This window comes from Lepidochelys kempii, chromosome 11, assembly GCF_965140265.1.
Source record: "Lepidochelys kempii isolate rLepKem1 chromosome 11, rLepKem1.hap2, whole genome shotgun sequence".
In the NCBI taxonomy this organism is placed as follows: Eukaryota; Metazoa; Chordata; order Testudines; family Cheloniidae; genus Lepidochelys; species Lepidochelys kempii.
This window is the reverse complement of record NC_133266.1, coordinates 6,509,807-6,531,143: the sequence shown is the minus strand read 5'-3', so window position 1 is coordinate 6,531,143 and position 21,337 is coordinate 6,509,807. Positions and strand designations below refer to the sequence as shown.

The following is a 21,337-nucleotide window of genomic DNA, read 5'->3' as shown; positions in this document are numbered from 1 at the left end:
TCAGTCTTGGTTGCACCAAGTGTCAATGCCTTTGACATCAGTGGGTTTGGACAGGTGGTTTACCTGTTGGAATTTAGTAAACAATTCCCTTGATGATAAGATGAAATGGAACCCAATTTACTTAAGCTTAGCTGTGTTGTCACCTCAGAATTAATAGGAATAAAGAGCAATAACAAATTATTTTTGGTCACTAAAATACGTAGGGATGGATCTATTGTGCAAGAATTGTGGTTTTAGAGTAGACTCGCATTGAAGTCTGGGAGTGTTGTCTTAGATACCCCATCCACTTTGCAGGTATTGATCCCGCTAGTCAAGAAGTAATATATTGAGAATAGATTTTTTTTTTTTTTTTTGCAAGTTGGGCTGTACCGTCCGTAGAGAAGGCTCTTGAGAGAGAAACCAAGTCTAGTGAGATGGTTGGAGCTGAACTTTGTGACCTCATTGTTGATTTCTTAGTGAATAAAGCCAGTTCCTAGGAATCGGGTGAGGTGTTGGATTTTTGCATAGTGTGTGGATTGTATTTGTAGAGTGGGTTGCTCCTGCACATTTTCCCTTTCTAATTTGACGATGGCCTTAAAGGAGCGCCACTGGGAAGTCCTCAGACCTCCTATAAGCTAGGTCTTAGAGCCCTAATGGGAAACAGAATCTATGTGAAAGTATACTGCAGTGTAATTGGTGGCCAGATAACATGCTAAAGTGGACCACTCTGCGCTCCACTAAATTTTGTGAAACATAGGCTAGATGTACTTGCATTTTTTGGTCTCTGTTCAAATCACTACTTGAGTCAAAAGTGACAATGAATTTAATGCTCATTCTAATTCATAGATTTTTAAGGCCAGAGGGAACAATTATGATCAGCTAGTCTGACCTCCTGGATAATACAAGTGTGATGGGTTAGACCCTGCCCATCTGGGATGCCACCTGATGTACTGGGATTTCACTAAGCCTGCCTGCTTCATTAGCCTGGGCTCCCTCTCCCTGTTTTTCTGATTTAGACTCTCTGGCCTTTGGCAGCACACACACGCACGCACGCACACAGGTAGGGATGCACCAGCTGTAGACTTGCACAGAGTCTGCAAACAGCTTTCTATGAGAAAACTCAGCTAGGAACTTACCCAGCACTCAAGTGCAGCTCCCTTCTGGAAAGTACACCCAAAATAATATTGTCTTGTGCTGTAGAGAAATCTATACAATGTAAGCTCATAAATTCGCCCCCTCTCTCAATGTGGAAGAAGTTATGCACAACTTCTTGCCTCCCCAGTAATAAATTGTACAAACTGGGTTTAATAATAAACAAAAACAAGTGTATTAACTATAAAAGGCATATTTTAAATGATTGTAAGGGATAGCAAACAGAACAAAGCAGATTACCAAGCAAATACAACAAAACACATGTACTAAACTTAAGATCTTAGAGACTGGTTTCAAGAAATAATTTCTCACCCTAAACGTTGTTTTAGGCAAGTTGCAGAGTCTCTGTAGCTTACAGTTCAAGTTATTTCTCTTTACAGAGTAGACTCCTGTCTTAGTCTGGACTCAGCCCTTGCCTTTCCCACAACTCAATTCCTTTGTCTCTTCACGTACTTTCAGCAGTCTTTCTTCTTGGGCAGGAAGGCAATGGAGAAGAGTCCTGTTTGCCTTTCTCCCCAGCCTTAAATAAGATTTACATAAGGGGGGAATCTTTTAGTGGAAAATTACTAGAAGTCCATGATGGTGTTTAGTACCAGATGACAGGAGCACCTGACCTACTAGTATCACAGCTATGTCCCAGGACACCTCTCAGGAAGGAGAGAGATTAATAAGTTCAAAGTTCTTATTGTTTGTTCCTAATGGTGCATCAAGGCTGATGGCCTGTTGTCCGGTGGGTGTTTCCTGTTGTCTGGTGGGCATTTCCCAGATACAGAAATGATACATGCATGCAGATTGGATAATCACATTCAGTAAATTATAACCTTTCCAATGATACCTTACAAGACCCATCTTGCATAAAATAAATCTGTTATGCCATATCCATAACATAAGTATATTTCCATAAAGAATATGGGTGTAACGTCACAACAGGCTATATAACTTTACCCAATAATTTCTGCACTGAGCCCATAATTTCTATTGAGCTACAGTGCTTTTAAAAGACACTCAGCCTTGATTTAAAACCTTCAGGTGACAAAGAATTCGCTATGTCCCTAGTTAAGGTGTGTCAATGGTTAATTACCCTTATTGTTAAAATCTGTGGCTTATTTCAAGTCTGAATTTGTCTAGCTTCAGCTTCAAACCATTTGACGTCATTGTTCCTTTTTTCTGTTAGAAACACCCCATGGGAGGATAATTCCTGACTTGAGTACAAGGCTGTTTTTTTTCTTTATCAGAATATCATGCATGGCTAAGTCTAATACCTTACAGAAGTCTAAATATATGATGTCAACACAATTATCTTTATCAAACAAACTTGTAATCCATTGAAAAAACATCATCAGGTTTGTTTAACAAAGATCCATTTTCTGTAAACTCCTGTTGATTGGCATTAATTATGCTACCGTGCTTTTAATTCTTTACTGACTGAGTCCCATGTAAGCCTTTCTGTGATTTTGCCTGAATCTGTGTCAGGCTAACCAGACTCGTAAGAAATGAAATGAGGTCACGATCGCTGGTTGTTTTGTTGTCACTTGTTACTATTTAATGTTTATGCACTTTGCAAAACCATTATATGAAATGGGGCAACTCAACACAAGTATTGCTCGTTTCGAGAGAGAAGGCCATGCAGGGAAAGATAATCGGGAATGAGAAGAAATGCTGACAGAGCTGTATGCACCATTTGTGTAGTTCTTGATTGAGGCCAGCATCCAGTCCAGTCACCATCCTGAGCGCTGAAATCCGTGTGGTGACATTTCAACAATACTGAATGCGTCTTGAGACTAATGGCTTGATTCTGCAGTCTTTACACAAGTTCCTGAATCAGGGCCCAGAACAGGAACACAAAATGGTATGTGTAATTCTCCTCTTGATTCTGTAATGAGGACAAGTGACGTTAACACGATCCTTTTTAATCCCATCGTGAAAACTACACATCTGTTTTTCTTAGATATTTTGCAGAAGATTAGCAAGTGTGATCAAGTGCTTTGCTGCTGGTGAAATGACTAGCTTTCTCCTCAGATTAGGGCTTTCAAGAATACATTTTGCATGCTACGTATAATGAATATTTAACCAATCTATCAACTATCTTTCCAACAACAGGCCAAGTTCTGATTCCAGTTATGCTAGTATAAACTTGGAATAACTTCATTTTGCCGATGCGATTATTCCTGGTTTACACTATTGTAACTCAGAGCAGGATTTAGCATTGTGTTTCTACTTATTACGAATAATTCTCTATTTGTCTTCCCTTACGATTAAGGACATTTCATACAACCATTGAGATACATTCAACCAATCAGATAAAGAAGGTTGCGGGGGTGTGCACTCGCATGCCTATGCACTTAAATTAATTTATGTGCTCTTAACTCTAATGTAAAGTTCTCTGTCTGCAAAGTGGTTAACTTTAGATTTATATTTAAGTCTCCCTGGTAATCAAAATATGAAGGATCAGATTGTGTCTGACTCTTGTGTGCATATGCATGGGAGGAAATCTATCCTGTGTGGCCGGTTGGTTGGGGTGTGTGTGTGTGTGTATTATATAAAAGTGCTGGCTGTGCCTTTGGGAGACCCAAGAATGGCTCTTTGCTTGTGCTGTTAAGTACAAATTAACCAATAGGGGGAAGGATGGGAATGAGCCTTACATTCCAGTCTATGAAGCTGTGCTGCCAAGAGCAGGTAGCTTCACCCTACAAAAGGGCAAGCGGCTCACTCCCCCGTGTACTAGGGAGCTCAGGTAGGGATTCTAAGCACAACAGTTCCTGCAATACGCTGTTCTGCCCCAAACGCTGTTCAGTAGCTCAATGTCACAAAAAGGCATCCATTGACATCAAGTCTGCTTTGTGTCAGGCCCTAAATTGCAAATACGGCTGAATTAATGTTACTGTGAAATCATTGGGTTTTTTGTGTCTTGAGTTTTGGAATCTTAATGTGGCATTAATACGTTTTTCCCCCTATAATTATATTTGTACAAGGACGGGACTTGCGGAGTCTGAAATCTTGCTAAACTCCGGGACTTCTCCTGTAATTAAACCCGTGTTTCCTCTCTGGGTGATTCCATTAAAATGAATGCTTTTATACCCCTAATGAAAGCCTGTGCTATAATCGTGGATTTGTATGTAAGAGCCAGTAATGAGAAAATTTGCTTTGACTAACTTCATCCTCATTCAAACACTGTGGGTGCAAAAGTTCAGCTGTCACATAGCAGGTTATCAGGTTCAAGTTCTGCTCAGAAGAGATGGTGAGAAAAGGAGCTGAGGGACAAAAAGAAAGTAGATACAGTAAATAACATATAGTCCACACATTTGAGCTAGCCTAACTCCTTGGGGTGGAGGGGGTGGAGGAAACCTTACTACATAGTATAGGATTCTCTTTAAGTACAATCTATCCTCCTCCTCCTGCTGTTGTGAGTTTCTCTATTGTATGTATGTACTTTTTCTCTGCTTAGCATGGAGGTGAGATGCTGTCACTTCCACTCCCACGTTCCATATGTGTGTTTATGAGGGTCTTTTGCTAATGGAGAAACCAAGCACTCTCCTGTGTGTGTTGGCTCAGGGATTGGTGGGGGGGCATTGCGACAGTCTTCTATGGGAACTGTTGAATTTTACCACACAATGAGTGTGGGGAAAATCAATTTGCCTTTCAGTTATTGATGGACTGAGACAGTCTTCAAATTCCACCAAGTATTTCCATGTACTCTCCAATAGCTCAACCAAAGTTGAAGGTGTTTCCTTGAGACTTTCCCCACCACCCAATGGATTGCCTCTGGACTGGTACATCTTTGGTATCCAACAAACCCTGTCAGTTTTATAGTAGAAAGGTGGTTCTTCCATAGGCAAACCAGCACTCTTCCTCCCTCACTCGCTTGTAGTCATCCAAAGCAAAGTAGGTACAGAAGCTCAAATATTCAAAAGTTGTCTATTTTTGGTGGTCCCAACTTGAGGCACATAAGGCCTGGTTTTCAGAGGTGCTGAGCAATTTCAGCTTTCATTGACTTCAGTTAGAGTTGTGGCATAATCCACACTTCTGGAAATCAGTCTCAAGTTGGGATCACCAAAACCAGAGGGCAATCATGACAGTTAAAGACTGGGAGTTTGGCTGCTAACTTAAGTAACTGCTCGTTCAGATTTCCTTGTAGAACCCTCTCAGATGATCCATTAACCATACTGATCTGCTCACAATGTCAGCTCAATAAATAGTTATCATTTGTTAAAGACCTTATAGGTTTGTGGTGGTTCCCCCCCCCCCCCCCCAAAGTCCAACTGAGCAAAATTCTCCCTACTTTTTATCTGACATTCTGTTTATTTCTCTTTTGTTTTATAGATAATTGTGATGATGCACTACTATCCTCATTGCCTCTAACAGCCTTTGACAGCTCCTCTGAGCTCTTCAGCGTTCAGAGTCCCAGCTTCGCCAAGCTCAACAGACGGGATGGTAAGGTCACCTGGGTGAAATGCCCACCACAGTTTTTATTACAGCTTTAGTGACTAATTATTTGGGTAGAAGCTTGTGCACTGTTTAGGGCCAGCCTGCCTGCCTGGAATCATCTCTTACAGTCTGAGGTGAATTATTAGTTGACAGTAACTCATTAAGGTTTGGGGAAAGCCTCAAATTCAGTGGAAATTTACTGCAGATGCTTAGGGCCGCTCAAGTGGACGTTCAGATAGACTGCTTTAGTTTCTTTTGCTTTCTACTGTAGGTCCTGTTGTCCCAGGACAAAGTAGCCTGTTGAATCTGCTGCATGGTTCCCAAATCCAGTTGTCCAGTATCAGTCCTCTTTCTTTTTTCTTTTCTTTTCTTTTCTTTTCTTTTCTTTTCTTTTCTTTTCTTTTCTTTTCTTTTCTTTTTTCTTTTTTCTTTTCTTGTCATTGCACCTAGGAACCATAGTCATAGGTCAGGACCCCAGTCTATTAGGCTTAAAAGTTCCATTGGAAATTCCAGTGGAGAACAACAGCTTCACAGGTCATTGCCCTGCAAGGGAGACCTTCATTTTCGCTCTCCACCCTGAAGCATGGAAGGGGAAGTGAGGATTGTCCTGAGGTATGGCTAGTAGGTTTAAACACAGTGGGAATCCACAAGGACCAAACTCCACGCTATCAGGGAGAAGCAGGCTACCTCTCTGACTAACCCTAAACCTTAATCTTCTGCAGTTCTCCAGATTTGTACTTGCTATATGGGTTAGCATTGCCCTGAGTCACATGCTGTGGTGTGGCTTCCCCCCTGCTGTCTACTGTCCTTAGACTAAAGCCCCTTGACTTGGTCTCGGTTCCAATTTTCAGGGGGTTAGTCTTTTAAGACAGGAGATCTTTATGGAAAAGAAATAAGGTTCATTTTTCTTTCTTAGAAATCTCAGGCTTGCTATTTTTGTCCTATACCAAGCCATGTTTATCTGCCTCTCTTCAGAGTAGCTTTACAAGGACGCCTATTTGGATGCACTCTACTAGCTGCCATAAAAGGTTTTTGCAGTATATACAGATGTTCAGAGATTGGAGAGGTATTAAATCGGAGTGCAATATCTCAACTTTTACTCAATGAGAGTGCGTCTCAATAAACAGCGGGAAAGGAAGTTGTGGCAGTTGCCCAACATACAGAAGGTTGAAGAATCCACTCAGCTAAAAGACAGACGTCAGTCTGGCAAGAAACCTTAAGTGTTGGATCTTGTTTCCCTACTGTCTAGCCTCTCTGGGCACAGCACTGACCTTTCAGGCTCCCCAGTACATAAACACACCCCTCTGCCAACTCTCCCCCCCTCAAAAGTGTGACAATTCTGGTTTAAAGTTTTCCATCAGGGCATGTAGTAGCTGTGAAGCAGTACGGAGACACACACATTGTTCGGTCTATCATTTTAATGCTCTTTTACTTACAAAACAATAAAACATCTTAAACACAATGTCCCTCTCTTGCTTCCCCTTCCCTTGGGAAGTCATTTGTGTTGCATCAGGCGGGCAGGTGGGGTGGTCCACCCCTTTGTCTACACTGCCCCTTCAGCACCCTCTCTCATCTTAATCTGGTGCAAAATGGGTCTCTCACCAGCTCCTCCCGGGAGTCCTTTTATAGACTCCTGCTGGGGTCACCTGTTCTTTTGTTTTGCCTTATGGTGCAGTAACTTGTTGCTGAACATTGTAGTTATGTTCCTGGAAAACGGTACTTTAAGCGAAACGATGTTAAGCACATCTTATTTCCCCATAAGAATTAATATAAATGGGGAGGGGGTTAGGTTCCAAGGAAATTTTTTTTGCCACACAAAAGACATTTTATACGCACGCACGCACGCACTCTATAAGTTTTAAACAATTTAATACTGTACATAGCAAATATGATTGTGAAGCTTGGTTGTGGTGATGGAGTCAGAGGATGGGATGTTCCCCAGGGAATGCCTTGCTGGTAAATGATGGTCTAGCACTTGACTGAGCCCTCAAAGGTTAACACGTTGTTGTTAATGTAGCCTCACACTCTACAAGGGAGCAAAAATGGAGGAAGGAGACACAATAGATGCGTGACAGTGGCTGCAAACATTTCCTGTGGAAACTGAACGTGATGATGAACCCATGCTATCCCATGGGAGCACACCACTCCTTCTACTTTCCAAAGTGCCAGTGGAGGGTGGGTGGGTGTGTGTGTGTGAGAGAGAGACACGCATTGCCCCTTTAAGTACGCCGACCACACTCTAAGTACATTGCCTTTTTAAGTAGACCAGCAAGTTGAGACAGCAGCTGCTGCCAACAAGCTCCCTCCATCCTGAGACCTATTTCCCACCCCCCCGCAACCCTGCTCTGTGGAGATGCGGGGCAGGAGCAGGGGAGGGGGACACACTGACAGCAGCAGCACTCTTTCCCCCTCCCCAGCAAGCAGGAGGCTCCCGGGAGCAGCTCCAAGGCAAAGGGCAGGAGTAGCACATGGCAGTGGGGGGAGGGACAGCTGAACTGCCCGGCAATTGATAGCCTGCTGGGCGGGTGCCACACAGGGAACTTAGGGGAGCTGATGTGGGGCTGCCGGCCCACCCTAGTTCCAAGCCCCCACCCGCTAACTCCAACGAGCTGCTCTTCCTGCAAGCAGTGGACAAAGCAGGCTGTTACCAAACGTTATAACAAAGCATTGCACAACTTTAAACTAGCATGTCCCCTAATAGATCAGGGACGTAACAACAAAACAACGTTAACTGGGACGACATTAAGTGAGGAGTTACTGTAATTCTCCATTACTCCAATCCCCGCCCCTTCAGACAAGGGGAGGGAGCGTTTCCTCTCAGGTGTAGAAAACCTAGTGTCCCAAAGTGTTTTACTTTGAATATTGCAGAGGAGTTGTGACCGTGTTGGTCTCTGGATATGAGAGAGACCAGTGGGTGAGGCAATATCTTTCCTTGAGACAACTTTTTCACATGATCATTGAGCGCTGATCCTTTGCCACGGTCTCTGACCTGGCAAAGACATAACACAGCCCTGCTAACTCATGGGGGGTCCACATACATATAGACTGAATGTGACACAGTAATTTCATGACACGATTTCATAACATCATCCACAATTCAGACGTGGTGCAGATGCAACCCCAGTTCCACACAAGGGATGTGGAGGGAGAGGAGGCTCTACCTCTTTCCACTCCAGGGAAAGTGCCACCCTCTGTGGAGAGTCTAGACTGGCCTTTGCAGTCATGTTTATTACCTTGTGTATTATTATTATTATTATTATTTATTACCATGTCCCTCCCCAACTCACCATCTAGAGTAGCTGGCCAGGCACTCTGGGGAATAAGATACTCTGTGAAATGGGATGAAGTAGTTCATTCCTCCTCCAGAGTGAGGGGCCAGCAGGGGAAGGATTGTGCTTCTCTGAGCCGCAATTGATTCTGAGTCTGCCCCAGTGTGGTGTAGCTGCACCCTTGTCATTACTTGGGGGGGATTTAAAGTTATGGTAATGATATTGAAAAGAAACCAGCTTAAATGTGATTGTTAGCTGAGGCAGGAAATATAGCTCTGTTAAAAACAAATACATGATGCTGAATATTTGGAGGCGTCAGTTCAGCTCTAATTAGATCTACAGTGTAACATCATGAAAACCACCCTCCTCGTAGGCACCGTTCTTGGTGATAGCAAAAGAGTAGAGGATGTGAAATTCACTTTTGACTCAAAGTCCTGATCAGGGCCTATGAAAAAAACAAATCATATTTTTGAAAGCTTACATGGGGTTTATGTTGTTGTTGTTAGTCCATGAGGTGTGATCCCTGCACAGGGGTGAATTTCACCTGAATGAAGAACATAGAGGCTGGGAACTGCCCTTGGTTATATCTGTACTCTTTGACTGACTTCCACAGAATTGTACGTGTGTAACGGAGAGCAAAATTTAGCAGAGACTAAACTACATTCCTGTCCCAGGGCTGAGGAGCTTGTTCTAGCAGTACCCATAAACTGTACCTTGGGGATTATTTACAAAGATAATATTCCCCCAGGTACTGCATCACGATTTCCTAAATCCTTTGGGCCAGATCCAAAGCTGAGGTAGATATAGGTGTACCTCCACAGCTGAGGTAAGTAGAGGTGTATTCCATTGTAATCCATAAAGTTGCACTTATTTATACTGACTAATGATCTGTGTCCTTATATTTAGGATCCAAACTATTTGTTCATAGAAAATAACTATAGGCAAAGGTTGAGTTTGTGATGGTGATCACTGAAACTATCTCTCAACAAAAAAAACGCAGGACTTCGGTTTCTAGAGCTTTCAAGAAACATGCATTTATTTAAAAATATTCCCCCCTTTGGATAAATACATGCAATATAAAGGATTAAATATAATTCTATCTATCACACTACAGTTCTTGTAAAAATAAGCATATACCGTGCATTTCAGAAAAACTACAGGTATTCAGAGTAGCAAGGAACAGTGTTGCAATTTGCACATGTATTTAATAGCAGCCTGATTAATATATTTTACTACAAAGAGGCGTGCAACATATGGAAACAAAGTGTGACCCAGATCTACATTAGTAGAAAGCTTGTAAAATTATCAGCTTGGAGTTGTAATAGACAACAATAAATTGAAGGCTATTGAATAAATAGTGAAAGGCTATTGTTAAAAAGACTGGCAGAACTGAAATGTTACAGTAAAAATCCCTGGATAAAATGGCTTTTTTTGTGATGGGGCTCAATCCAAATGTTAGTTTGAGTGAAGGGGCTCAATCCAGATGCTGCTAAAGCTATGTTGATCTATTAAAGTAGTCAATATAATTCTGATGCATGTAATTCTGGTAAATCTGATTTCTGGAACGGATTTACCAAATGGAATTTTTGTTTACCGTAAACAAATAAATAGATGAAAAAGGACTAATTGCTATAATAAGACTAGGCTTCTTCAGAGCCCTATAAACTCTCAGCCTGGAGCTCTTGATGTAGATAATTGTAGCTTAGAAGAAATATCTTTTTTTGTCAAATGTGATTTGTTTTATGGCAGGTGTTTTGATCTGGGCATTAAAGTACGGCTGTGCAGCAGGGAAGCACTTACTTTCAGCAGGAAGTCCAAGAGTTTGCAGCACACTATAAAGCCCACTGAGCTTCTTGCAAGATGCTCAAGATGAAGGGCAAGCATTTGTGTTACTTTATAACAAGCAGCTCCATGTAAAATTAAAAAACCAAAACACACCGATCGCAGAACACTGGGGTTTTTTAAGTGCTGTTTTCACAACAATTAATTTTTTACTGTTTGTACGTTTTGCTGTATTAGTTCTTTTCAGTTTATTTTTGGGACTCCAGCCTGGGAACCATATGATCCTACAGCCGGTGTCTCTCTCGCATTATAATTTGTTGCCATGGAGAACATGAGCTCATGTATCAGGCTCCTTTGGCACAGAAGCCGATGAGAGACCCTTTACCCCTAGTCCTTTCTGCCCACCTCCAACTTGCTATGAATGATAGAGAAATAATGCTGGAGCTGTGCAGAAACAAGAAGCAGATCGGCATATTCTGTTTTTCCTCCAACATGTGCACAGAACTCCCATGAAAGCCAATGGGAGTTGGGCAGGAGGAGTGGGGGACGAATATCCTTCTTAGTTGTGATGCTGTAAACTGCTAAGCCCACGGAAAGTTCATTAATCATCTCATCCTTCTCATTTTAATATGGGAGACATGGTGATCTCATGAATATTTTACCACTTTAGAGAACGCCATCAAAGAATGTCTAAATAGACAGGGTGTAATAAATGCCACATTCTGTCTAGTTTATAATTACCCGGCACTGTTAATAAAAGAGATTCATCTAAATACGCCTGCAGCAGAGTTTCCAGAGGAGTTTTAACCCCCCTCTACTCATATTTCATCCCCCACGTTGCAGCGTGTGCTGTACACTCTACTTAAATTTTCTTGTGCATAACTGCTGGCATATGCTCCCTGGAGTGTATGTGTCACAAGAGAGTGGCAGACCAGATGGCAGAAGAGGAAGTGCCACACTCCAAATGTGCCTATGAATTATATATTTCAATACGCGGGAGGGGGGAGAATCCCCGGTGAATAATGTGGGGAATAGAAATGTACATGCATAGCCTTTCTGGCAGTGCTTGGCAATCTGTCTTCAGGCCACTCACTTAAATAGATGCTGCTTGTGTTCAGGAAGAGAGAAAATATTTACCTTGGCAACCCCTGCACCACCTGGTATATATTTGGGCTGCCTGGACGTTGGGTCCAGCCCTGCAGAAGAAAGCAGGTGCTGTGAGCCTGTCTATTCCTTTACTTGAGCAGGTGAGTGGGGAGAGGCAGGGAAACGCTTTGGGTCTGCCCCAGTGCAGGGGCGTTGTAATTTACTGTTGCTACAGGTGAAGAGCAAATTACTACCTGCCTGGAACAAGGAGGAAGCCTTGAGGGAATTCCTTGTCTGAGGCGCTGTGCTTTCTGGGGCAGCTCTAAGGATGGTGTGTGGAGCAGGTGTTGGTGTGTCAAGAAGTGGGGGTGTAGCAGCAAAGACCATTTTGAGGATGTCATCCCCTCCAGAAGTAGTGCTGGGCTGGGAGGTTGCTACTCCCTAGTGCTGTGTTGTGAGCTATCTTGTTGCTGCTTGAGTGCTTGTAAAGAATAGACCAGCAGCCTGAGCTGAGCTGAATGCTGAGCGTGTAAATGTGTGTAAGGAAGTAAACCTGTATACGCATCTAATAAAAGTAAGCAAGAGTGCAGATAAGCATCAGTGTGCATGTCTCAGTCAGAGGAATATATACACTTCTTTTTCCATATACTCACTGGAATGCGGGAAGATGCTCCTCTTTCAAATAACTTGGTTAGTCTCTAAGGTGCCACAAGTACTCCTTTTCTCTTTCAGAGAGATGGCTGAATTCAGTTATCAGCCACTGTCACCTTTTATGAGCTCAGCATTTTCCTGGGATGGTCATATTGGTAGCATTTTCAGCTCCTGTTTGTGCAGTGTGCTAACGCATATGTAGCAGGGTTGTAATTGTTCCTCAAATGTATGGTTGTATTGCTCTTGTCTTCATGGCCGGAAATCCTCAGAACATCTTCAGAGTTAATTTTCGCTCTTTTTTTTATTCAGTCCATTTTCTTAGATACCCTTTTAGGTCCATGAGCATTTAATAGGTGTTGAAATTGTTTCTGTTGGGTTCATATGAAAGTCTTTCAGCTCTTAAAATAGTCTTCATGAAATTGAAATGATGAGTAAAGCGTCTTTAAAGTTAAATGGTCATCAAAGAAGATAGTCTTTTCTTCTTACCATCCTTGGAGAGTTTCTTCTTGTCTTTCAAGTTTGCTAAGGAATTGCTTAAGCATTGCCGGATAGCAAATTTAATTTCCAATTAATATAAATATTGTTATACTCAAATTGCTTCTTTTATTAGTAACTGGTGACAATATCAAATTACCTTTCTATATTCGTACCTAAAACATCTTACGGTTCATATAACAATGGTGTCGGGAAGTTATATGAACGGCTTGCATTCAGATACCAAATATTTGTGAATGAGCATGTGAGTGGAAGCTTGTACCATCCTGACAACAATGCCTTTTAAGAGTAAATGAGTTAAAAAAACCGAATACCTTCTGTAGAACATTTCTAACCATAAACACTCTCATTAAAGTGTAAAGAATGAAGACTATACAGTGTTTGTTTATAAAGAAATCCATTCCAGTAAGGATATTTCTAGAATTTTTTGTTGGGGCTTAAAAGTGAAGGTTTTTCTTTTTCCTAAGAGTCCAATTTTTATGGTTTAGTTTATAGCTTTGCTAACACATCCATAAGCATCAATCCTCTTTGGAATATCCTGAATAAAGAACATCCTCACATTTTTACACAACCAGATCTCTTTGTAATACATCTTACTAAATTTGGTGTATTTTTTTTTTTTAAGATGAAGATCATGTCTATACCAAACTGTTATATTATAGAAGGGGGCAGTGTCTTGTTCTTTGAGAAGGCCCTCTTGTTAGTTGGTTGAATTTTGACCAAATTATCTCTACGTTTACAACCTACCATTTGTAGTATATTTACAATTTGCAATTAAAGACAGCAATCAAGTATTCTATACAAGATACAAATCACAGTAGCTAACTCTCTTATGTGCATCTTTCAAATCTTGCTATAAAAGAAAATAGAAGAGAATGTTAAAACAAAACAGGAACTATAAAGCTGCATCCCAGAATCTGTACAAATACACGTTGCAATAATAAATGCGGTAATAAATGCGTTTTATGACTAAGAAGATGTAATCCTCTTTTTTGATGCTTGGTGACTGTCACTGGTTGAGAGAAAGCAGAGATTGCCTAGGAATTTCCTTAATTAATGTGAACTTTCCATTTAATTAAATAAGCAACTAAAACCATAAACACATGAGCTATTATATTTGCCAAGCATCCTATATATGGAAATAATTGTAAGTGTACCTTAAATTTCAGTAATGTTGGGACAAGCTTGTAATAAACTAAAATTACAAGATTAAATTAGTTTTATTAATAACCATTTGGGTGCCAATGTTGAACTCCTATGCCACTTGTCTCTGATCTCTCCTAGGAGCTGGTGGTTGGTCCCCATTGGAATCTAATCCGCAACAATGGCTTCAGATTGATCTGGGAGACAGAGTTGAGATTACAGCAGTCGCCACCCAAGGCAGGTACGGAAGCTCTGACTGGATAACAAGCTACATTCTAATGTTCAGCGATACAGGACGCAACTGGAAACAGTACAGACAAGAAGACAGCATCTGGGTATGTCTAAGCTTTTTTTTCCAGATCAGTTGTTACAATTGAACTTGGCAAATTTCAGTCAGACTTGGCCCCTGATGTTTAGCTTAAGGCTAGTTTGGGGTTTGGGCAAACAGTTTTTTCTTTATTTTAACAAGTTCCTACTTTGGAATAGATTTGGAAGCAGAATGGTTTAGCGGTGAGACTGGGGACTCCAACACACAATGACTATTCTAATCCCCATTAGACCACTGATTCTCTGTATCATGTTGCATTACGGACTGAGAGCTAGATTGTGCTTCGGGCTACGTGAACGCTCAGGGAAGTGAGAATCTTCCTTATGCTTTTGTGCATGGTGGACTTTGCAATTGGGCTATGTTGCGGTAATTAAACCAGCTTAGGGGCTATTAGTTGAATGAAGTAAAATCTCATCAGAAACGCCGATACGGAGTAAAATATTGCCTGGAAAAGTAGAAAGGACTTTGCAAAAATCCTTCCCGTCATATATGAATTTTTGTCTAAACTATTATATATGTTTTTCCTCTACTTGCTCTACCATTCACAATGGGATCACTGTCCTACATAGTACTACAATGTGTGCTGATGCTCAGTAAAATATACTCTGAAAATAAAGGATAAGATTCAGCTATGTGATGAGTGAACTTCAAAAGTTCAGATACACACCTCAGCTTCTTTGGAACATTTTACTGAAGGAACCATCTTGTAAATGTCACAAGAGCAGGTTATTCCATGAAATTTCCAGAATTTGGTGATTACAGATGAGCAGGGCTGCAGTAGAAATAGTGTTATGTCTGTATTTCACTTCCACTTCTGGATAAAGCCAGGAAATATAGAAGCATGCACAATATTAAAAGAAAGGAAACGGTTACCCAAATTTCATTTCCACTGTTTCACTGTGTGACTTGGAGAAAGTTATTTATGCTCTGTGCTTACAGTTAGAAAACTTTTATAAACAAAAGATGGGCTTAAAATGTAAAATTTAGGCCTGATTCTCCTCTCACAATTACATAAATCAAGAAGACTCCATTCAAATCAGTTAAACCACTCCTTTTCAAGTGGAGTGAAATAAGTGCAGGGACCATTTGCAAAATTCAGGCTTTTGATCTATGTTTGGACTTTGAACATTGAAAGATTTGGGTCCGGTGTTTGGACCATCTTAAGTTTCTCCAAGAATCCAAAATTATTCAATGTTTCCTGCCCTCCTACTGTTGGTTCGGTATTTTATAAAGGGTTATTTTTCATAAGTGTAAATTAATTTGCATTTCAAGAAATGATTTTTTTAACATGATTTGTTAGGACTGAACTGGCCTTCTTTTCAAAAACTTAGAACCAGTTTTTCCTTTAGTAAAGTTTTCTTCTAAAAGAGGAACTTAAGACAGCTGGTAAAATTTACAGTAGCAAATCTTCATGCCCTAAGGATCCAATTTAGAGAGTTTCTTATCTGGCACTGAGTCTTGCGTACCACAATAAGAATATGCCCAGCAGGCATTTAGCAGTAGATCAGGATTTATGAAGGAGCTGAACTTTCTCACGTTACTAAATAATCGGGTGTGAAGGTGCTTCCAGGAAAAACCTTGTGACACAACTTCCAAAACCTCAGTAGGTCTGCAGACTTCCTATTTGAAGGGCAATGTTATGATGTTTTGTGGTGCAAACAATTTTAGAACAAATATGAGATTATTTTTATAGAATGGAAATGTGAAATAGATTTTGGGTAAGAAGAAGAAAATGGTTTTGGTATTTTCCTGCTGCATGATAGCTTCCTAAACTCAAATGTTTATGATGTGATGCAGGTTTAGGTCCCCATTCCCAGGGTATAAGAAGAAACTCAGGTTAAGTTACAGATTCACGAAACTTTATTGTTTGAACAAGAGCTATACAAAATACACACAACAAAAATCTAAATGATATGAAACATGTTTGGTTTGCCATTTCATTACAGACTCAACGTTCAGCCTTGCTTAATAGAAAATCTCACTGAGGTTCAAGAACTTTTACAGCTTCTGGTTGAAATAGTGAAATCAAGCAATATTTTTGCATGATTTTGATCCGAAATCAAGTGAAACTTGGTGATTGGCGTTGAGTTTCTCCTTGAGTGTTTCGGTTGTTTATCCTGTAAACTCAAGGAGCATGAACCCTGCGGAAAGTGAAACCCAAAAGAAGTTATGACAAATGCAGGAGACAGAGGCTGCTCTAATTCAGGCTCTGGTTTCAGGGTCTCTTATGGTCCTGGGTAAGCATAGAATCATAGGACTGGAAGGGGCCTGGAGAGGTCTTCTAGTCCAGTCCCCTGCAGTCAAGGCAGGACTTAATTTATATCTGCACTAGAGACCTTACAGCAGCACAGCTATACTGGACCACCTGCACCGCTGTAGGATATTCCATGAAGCAACTCTATGCAGAAAGGAGAAAGATCTCCTGTTTTATGTAATTAAACCATCCCAACGAGTGGTGGTAGCTATGTTGGCAAGAGAGCGTATCCCACCGACATAGCACTATGCAGACTGGCGCTTCTGTCGGCGTAACTTATGTCAGTCGGGGGTGTTCTTTTTCACACCACTGAGCAACGTAAGTTTTACTGACGAACATGCTAGTGTAGACATAATCCTCTAGTCTATCCCAGAAAGGTGTTTGGAGATTTTTAAGAGAAGGTTAGACAATGCGAGATTCCACAATCTCCCTAGGCAATTTATTTCAGTGTTTAACCACCCTGACAGTTAGGAAGTTTTGCCTAATATCCAACCTAAACTGTTCTTGCTGCAATTTAAGCCCATTGCTTCTTGTCCTATCCTCAGAGGTTAAAGAGAACAATTTTAACAACCTTTTATGGACTTGAAAACTTATCATGTGCCCTCTCAGTCTTCCCTTCTCCAGACTAAACAAACCCAATGTTGTCAGTCTTTCCCCACAAGTCATTGATTTCATAGACTATCAGGGCTGGAAGGGACCTCAGGAGGTCATCTAGTCCAACCCCCTGCTCAAAGCAGGACCAATCCCCAAATAAATCATCCCAGCCAGGGCTTTGGCAAGCCTGACCTTAAAAACTTCTAAGGAAGGAGATTCCACCATCTCCCTAGGAAACGTATTCCAGTGTTTCACCACCCTCCTAGTGAAAAAGTGTTTCCTAATATCCAACCTAAACCTCCCCCACTGCAACTTCAGACCATTACTCCTCATTCTGTCATCTGCTACCACTGAGAACGGTCTAGATCCATCCTCTTTGGAACTCCCTTTCAGGTAGTTGAAAGCCGCTATCAAATCCCCGCTCGTTCTTCTCTTCCGCAGACTAAACAATCCCAGTTCCCTCAGCCTCTCCTCATAAGTCATGTGTTCCAGTCCCCTAATCATTTTTGTTGCTCTCCGCCGGATGCTTTCCAATTTTTCCACATCCTTCTTATAGTGTGGGGCCCAAAACTGGACACAGTACTCCAGTTGAGGCCTCACCAATGTCGAATAGAGGGGAACGATCACATCCCTCGGTCTGCTGGCAAAGCCCCTACTTATACAGCCCAAAATGCCATTGGCCTTCTTGGCAACAAGGGCACACTGTTGACTCATATCCAGCTTCTCTTCCACTGTAACCCCTAGGTCCTTTTCTGCAGAACTGCTGCCTGGCCATTTGATCCCTCGTCTGTATCAGTGCGTGGGATTCTTCCGTCCTAAGTGCAGGACTCTGCCCTTGTCCTTGTTGAACCTCATGAGATTTCTTTTGGCCCAATCCTTTAATTTGTCTAGGTCCCTTTGTATCCTATCCCTACCCTCCAGCGTATCTACCTCTCCTCCCAGTTTAATGTCATCTTCAAACTTGCTGAGGGTGCAATCCACGCCATCCTCCAGATCATTAATGAAAATATTGAACAAAACCGGCTCCAGGACTGACCCTTGGGGTACTCCACTTGACACCGGCTGCCAACTAGACATGGAGCCACTGATCACTACCCGTTGAGCCCGGCAATCTGGCCAGGTTTCTATCCACCTTATCGTCTATTCATCCTGCCCATACTACTTTAACTTGCTGGCAAGAATATTGTGGGAGACTGTGTCAAAAGCTTTGCTAAAGTCAAAGACTAACATATCCACTGCTTTCCTCTCATCCACAGAGCCAGTTATCTTGTCATAGAAGACAATTACCTGGTTCCTCCTTTACTGCTCTCGCCAGCAAGTGCGAGAGGGGCAGATAGCCAAGACTCTGTTCATTGCCTGCCCACCTGATCTAGGCAGGCATTATGAAGACCGGTAGCTCCATTTACCCCAACATAGTTTAATTACAGTATCCACCCACTTTTAAAAGGGCACCAGATACATTCCAGCATTTAGCTTGTGGTACAGCAAGTCTGAAGGCTGGAATCTGACTTTATGAATTGCTATGTGTGCAAGACTGTACCTCAAATACAGCTGCAATTAGATTCGTCAGGCATGACTTGCCCTTGGTGAATCCATGTTGACTGTTCCTGATCACTTTCCTCTCTTCTAAGTGCTTCAGAATTGATTCCTTGAGGACCTGCTCCATGATTTTTCCAGGGACTGAGGTGAGGCTGACTGGCCTGTTGTTCCCAGGATCCTCCTCCTTCCCTTTTTTAAAAATAGGCGCTACATTAGCCTTTTTCCAGTTGTCCGGGACCTTCCCCTATTGCCATGAGTTTTCAAAGATAATGGCCAATGGCTCTGCAATCACATCCCCCAACCCCTTTAGCACTCTCAGATGCAGCGGATCCGGCCCCATGGACTTGTGCTCGTCCAGCTTTTCTGAATAGTCCCAAACCCTTCTTGTTACTCTTAACATCTCTTGCTAGCTGCAACTCCAGGTTTGATTTGGCCTTCCTGATTTCACTCCTGCATGCCCGAGCAATATTTTTATACTCTTCCCTGGTCATTTGTCAAATCTTCTACTTCTTGTAAGTTTCTTTTTTGTGTTTTAAGATCAGCAAGGATTTCACTGTTAAGCCAAGCTGGTCGCCTGCCATATTTACTATTCTTTCTACACATCGGGATGGTTTGTCCCTGTAACCTCAATAAGGATTCTTTAAAATATAGCCAGCTCTCCTGGACTCCTTTCCCCCCATGTTATTCTCCCAGGGGATCCTGCCCATCAGTTCCCTGAGGTTGTCAAAGTCTGCTTTTCTGAAGTCCAGGGTCTGTATTCTGCTGCTCTCCTTTCTTCCCTGTGTCCCTTCTATCCCTTGCCCCCTCATATTTTCTAGGCCTTTACTAATTTTTGTTGCTCTTCTCTGGACTTTCTCGAATTTGTCCACGTCTTTCCTGAAATGTGACATCCAGAACTGGACACAATACTCAAGTTGAGGCCTAAGCAGTTCAGAATAGAGTGGAATAATTACTTCGTGTGTAATGCTTACAACAGTCCTGCTAATACATCCCAGTCTGATGTTTTCTTTTTTTGCAACAGTGTTACACAGTTGACTCTCATTTAGCTTGTGATCCACTATGAACCCCACATCCCTTTCCACAGTACTCCTTCCTAGGTAGTCATTTCCCATTTTGTATGTGTTTGCAACAGGGTGGATTTGATTTAAATCCAAATTTATTTTAAATCATGATTTAAATCACTAGTCAGGAAGACTCAGTTTAATCATGGTTTTCTACATAAAAGTGCATTCTTGTTGGTTGTTATAACCTTAATACATATTCTTCACTACTCAGAGATAGATGTAGGTTTCATTTTTAGAAGGTACACACTATACATTTGTAAACAATTATTTATTTTTGAAAACTTTTCAGATTAGTTTTATAGCTATATCAGAGAATGAATGATTGTTTGGTTATTTCATTTGGCAAAGGTAATTGAAGATATTTATGAAGTCATTGGGAGGTGAACTGTCTCCAATTCAACAGGTCAATCATTAATATTTGGTGGATTCTCTTGCCATGCTGTATTAGGAGGAGAACATCACCAGACAGACATTTAAATAGTTTTATTTAACTAAAACAACAACATTTTGTATTCTGGATTTTTTTCTTCAACAGCAAACATAATAATTTAATAAAACAAGCATATGTCTCTCGCTTCTCACATTTATCTCTAGATGACTTGTCCAGATATGTTCCGCCCCCAACAATCTTCTATTCATTGAACCTTTTGAATCTTCGCACTTTTAGAGAGAGGTAAGGGATTGACTCTGTGTACACAAAGTTGCGGAGGGACAATAGAGTTGAGGTCTGTTATTTCTCACCTCTATATATTTATATATTTATTTCTAAATATTTTTGCTGTTAACGAGCATGTTACCTCTGGAGACACAAATCCACAGTTTGAGAACTGCAAAACTAAACATCTCTGATGGTATCTTCTAGACTGAGCACTGAGTCCCATTGGGTAGATAAAAAGATTAACCTAAATAATCTATACAGAAGCCTGTTGAACCCCATAAGATTGGGTCCCTAATCCATGAACTATTGGAACTCATTTACAAAACTTTTCTTAAACATTACATGAATATATTGTCTCATACTATAGAATTAGAATTTATAATCCCTACCATGATGAAACAACATAGCTCAAAGATATATCTTAATTAAAACTATCTTTAGATCGGTTTTTTGCTCAAAAAGCATTTGATCAAAAAAATCCAGTTTAAATAAAAAAAAATCTAATTTTTTTTAAACATTGATTTTTATCCACCATGGTTTGCAACTAATTGTTCTTTCCTAACTGGAGTACTTAGCATTTGTCCTTACTGATTTTCATCCTGTTTACTTCAGATAGTTTGTCCAGATCATTTTGAATGTTAATCCTATCCTCCAAAGCACTTGCATCTCCTCCCAGCTTGGTATCATCTTCAAGTGTTATAAATGTATTCTCTATGCCATTATCTGAGTAACTGTGAAGATATTGAACAGAACCGGACCCATAACTGATCCCTGCTGGACTCCACTTGACATGACCTTCCAGCTTGACTGTGAACCACTGATAACTACTCTCTGGGAACAGTTTCCAACCAGTTATGCACCCACCTTATAGTAGCTCCATCGCGGTTGTATTTCTCTAGTTTGTTTGAGAAGGTCATG

The 21,337-nt window shown here is 41.1% G+C and overlaps 1 protein-coding gene across 7 annotated transcripts in view; it reads left to right on the top strand.

Annotated features, from left to right (window-relative positions):
• Positions 1–21,337, top strand: part of CNTNAP5 (contactin associated protein family member 5) — a 421,643-nt gene that overhangs the window by 106,033 nt on the left and 294,273 nt on the right. For 6 of the 7 annotated variants that reach the window (XR_012154186.1, XM_073305030.1, XM_073305029.1 and 3 more), the window contains exons 2-3: positions 5,452–5,562; positions 14,124–14,317. Coding sequence is in view for 6 of the 7 variants with exons in the window: in XM_073305030.1 (XP_073161131.1) it covers positions 5,452–5,562; positions 14,124–14,317 (305 nt within the window). In the remaining variant the exon portion in view is untranslated. Of the gene's footprint in view, positions 1–5,451; positions 5,563–11,767; positions 11,855–14,123; positions 14,318–21,337 lie in introns of those variants that run through there. The other variant, XM_073305031.1, reaches the window with a different exon arrangement.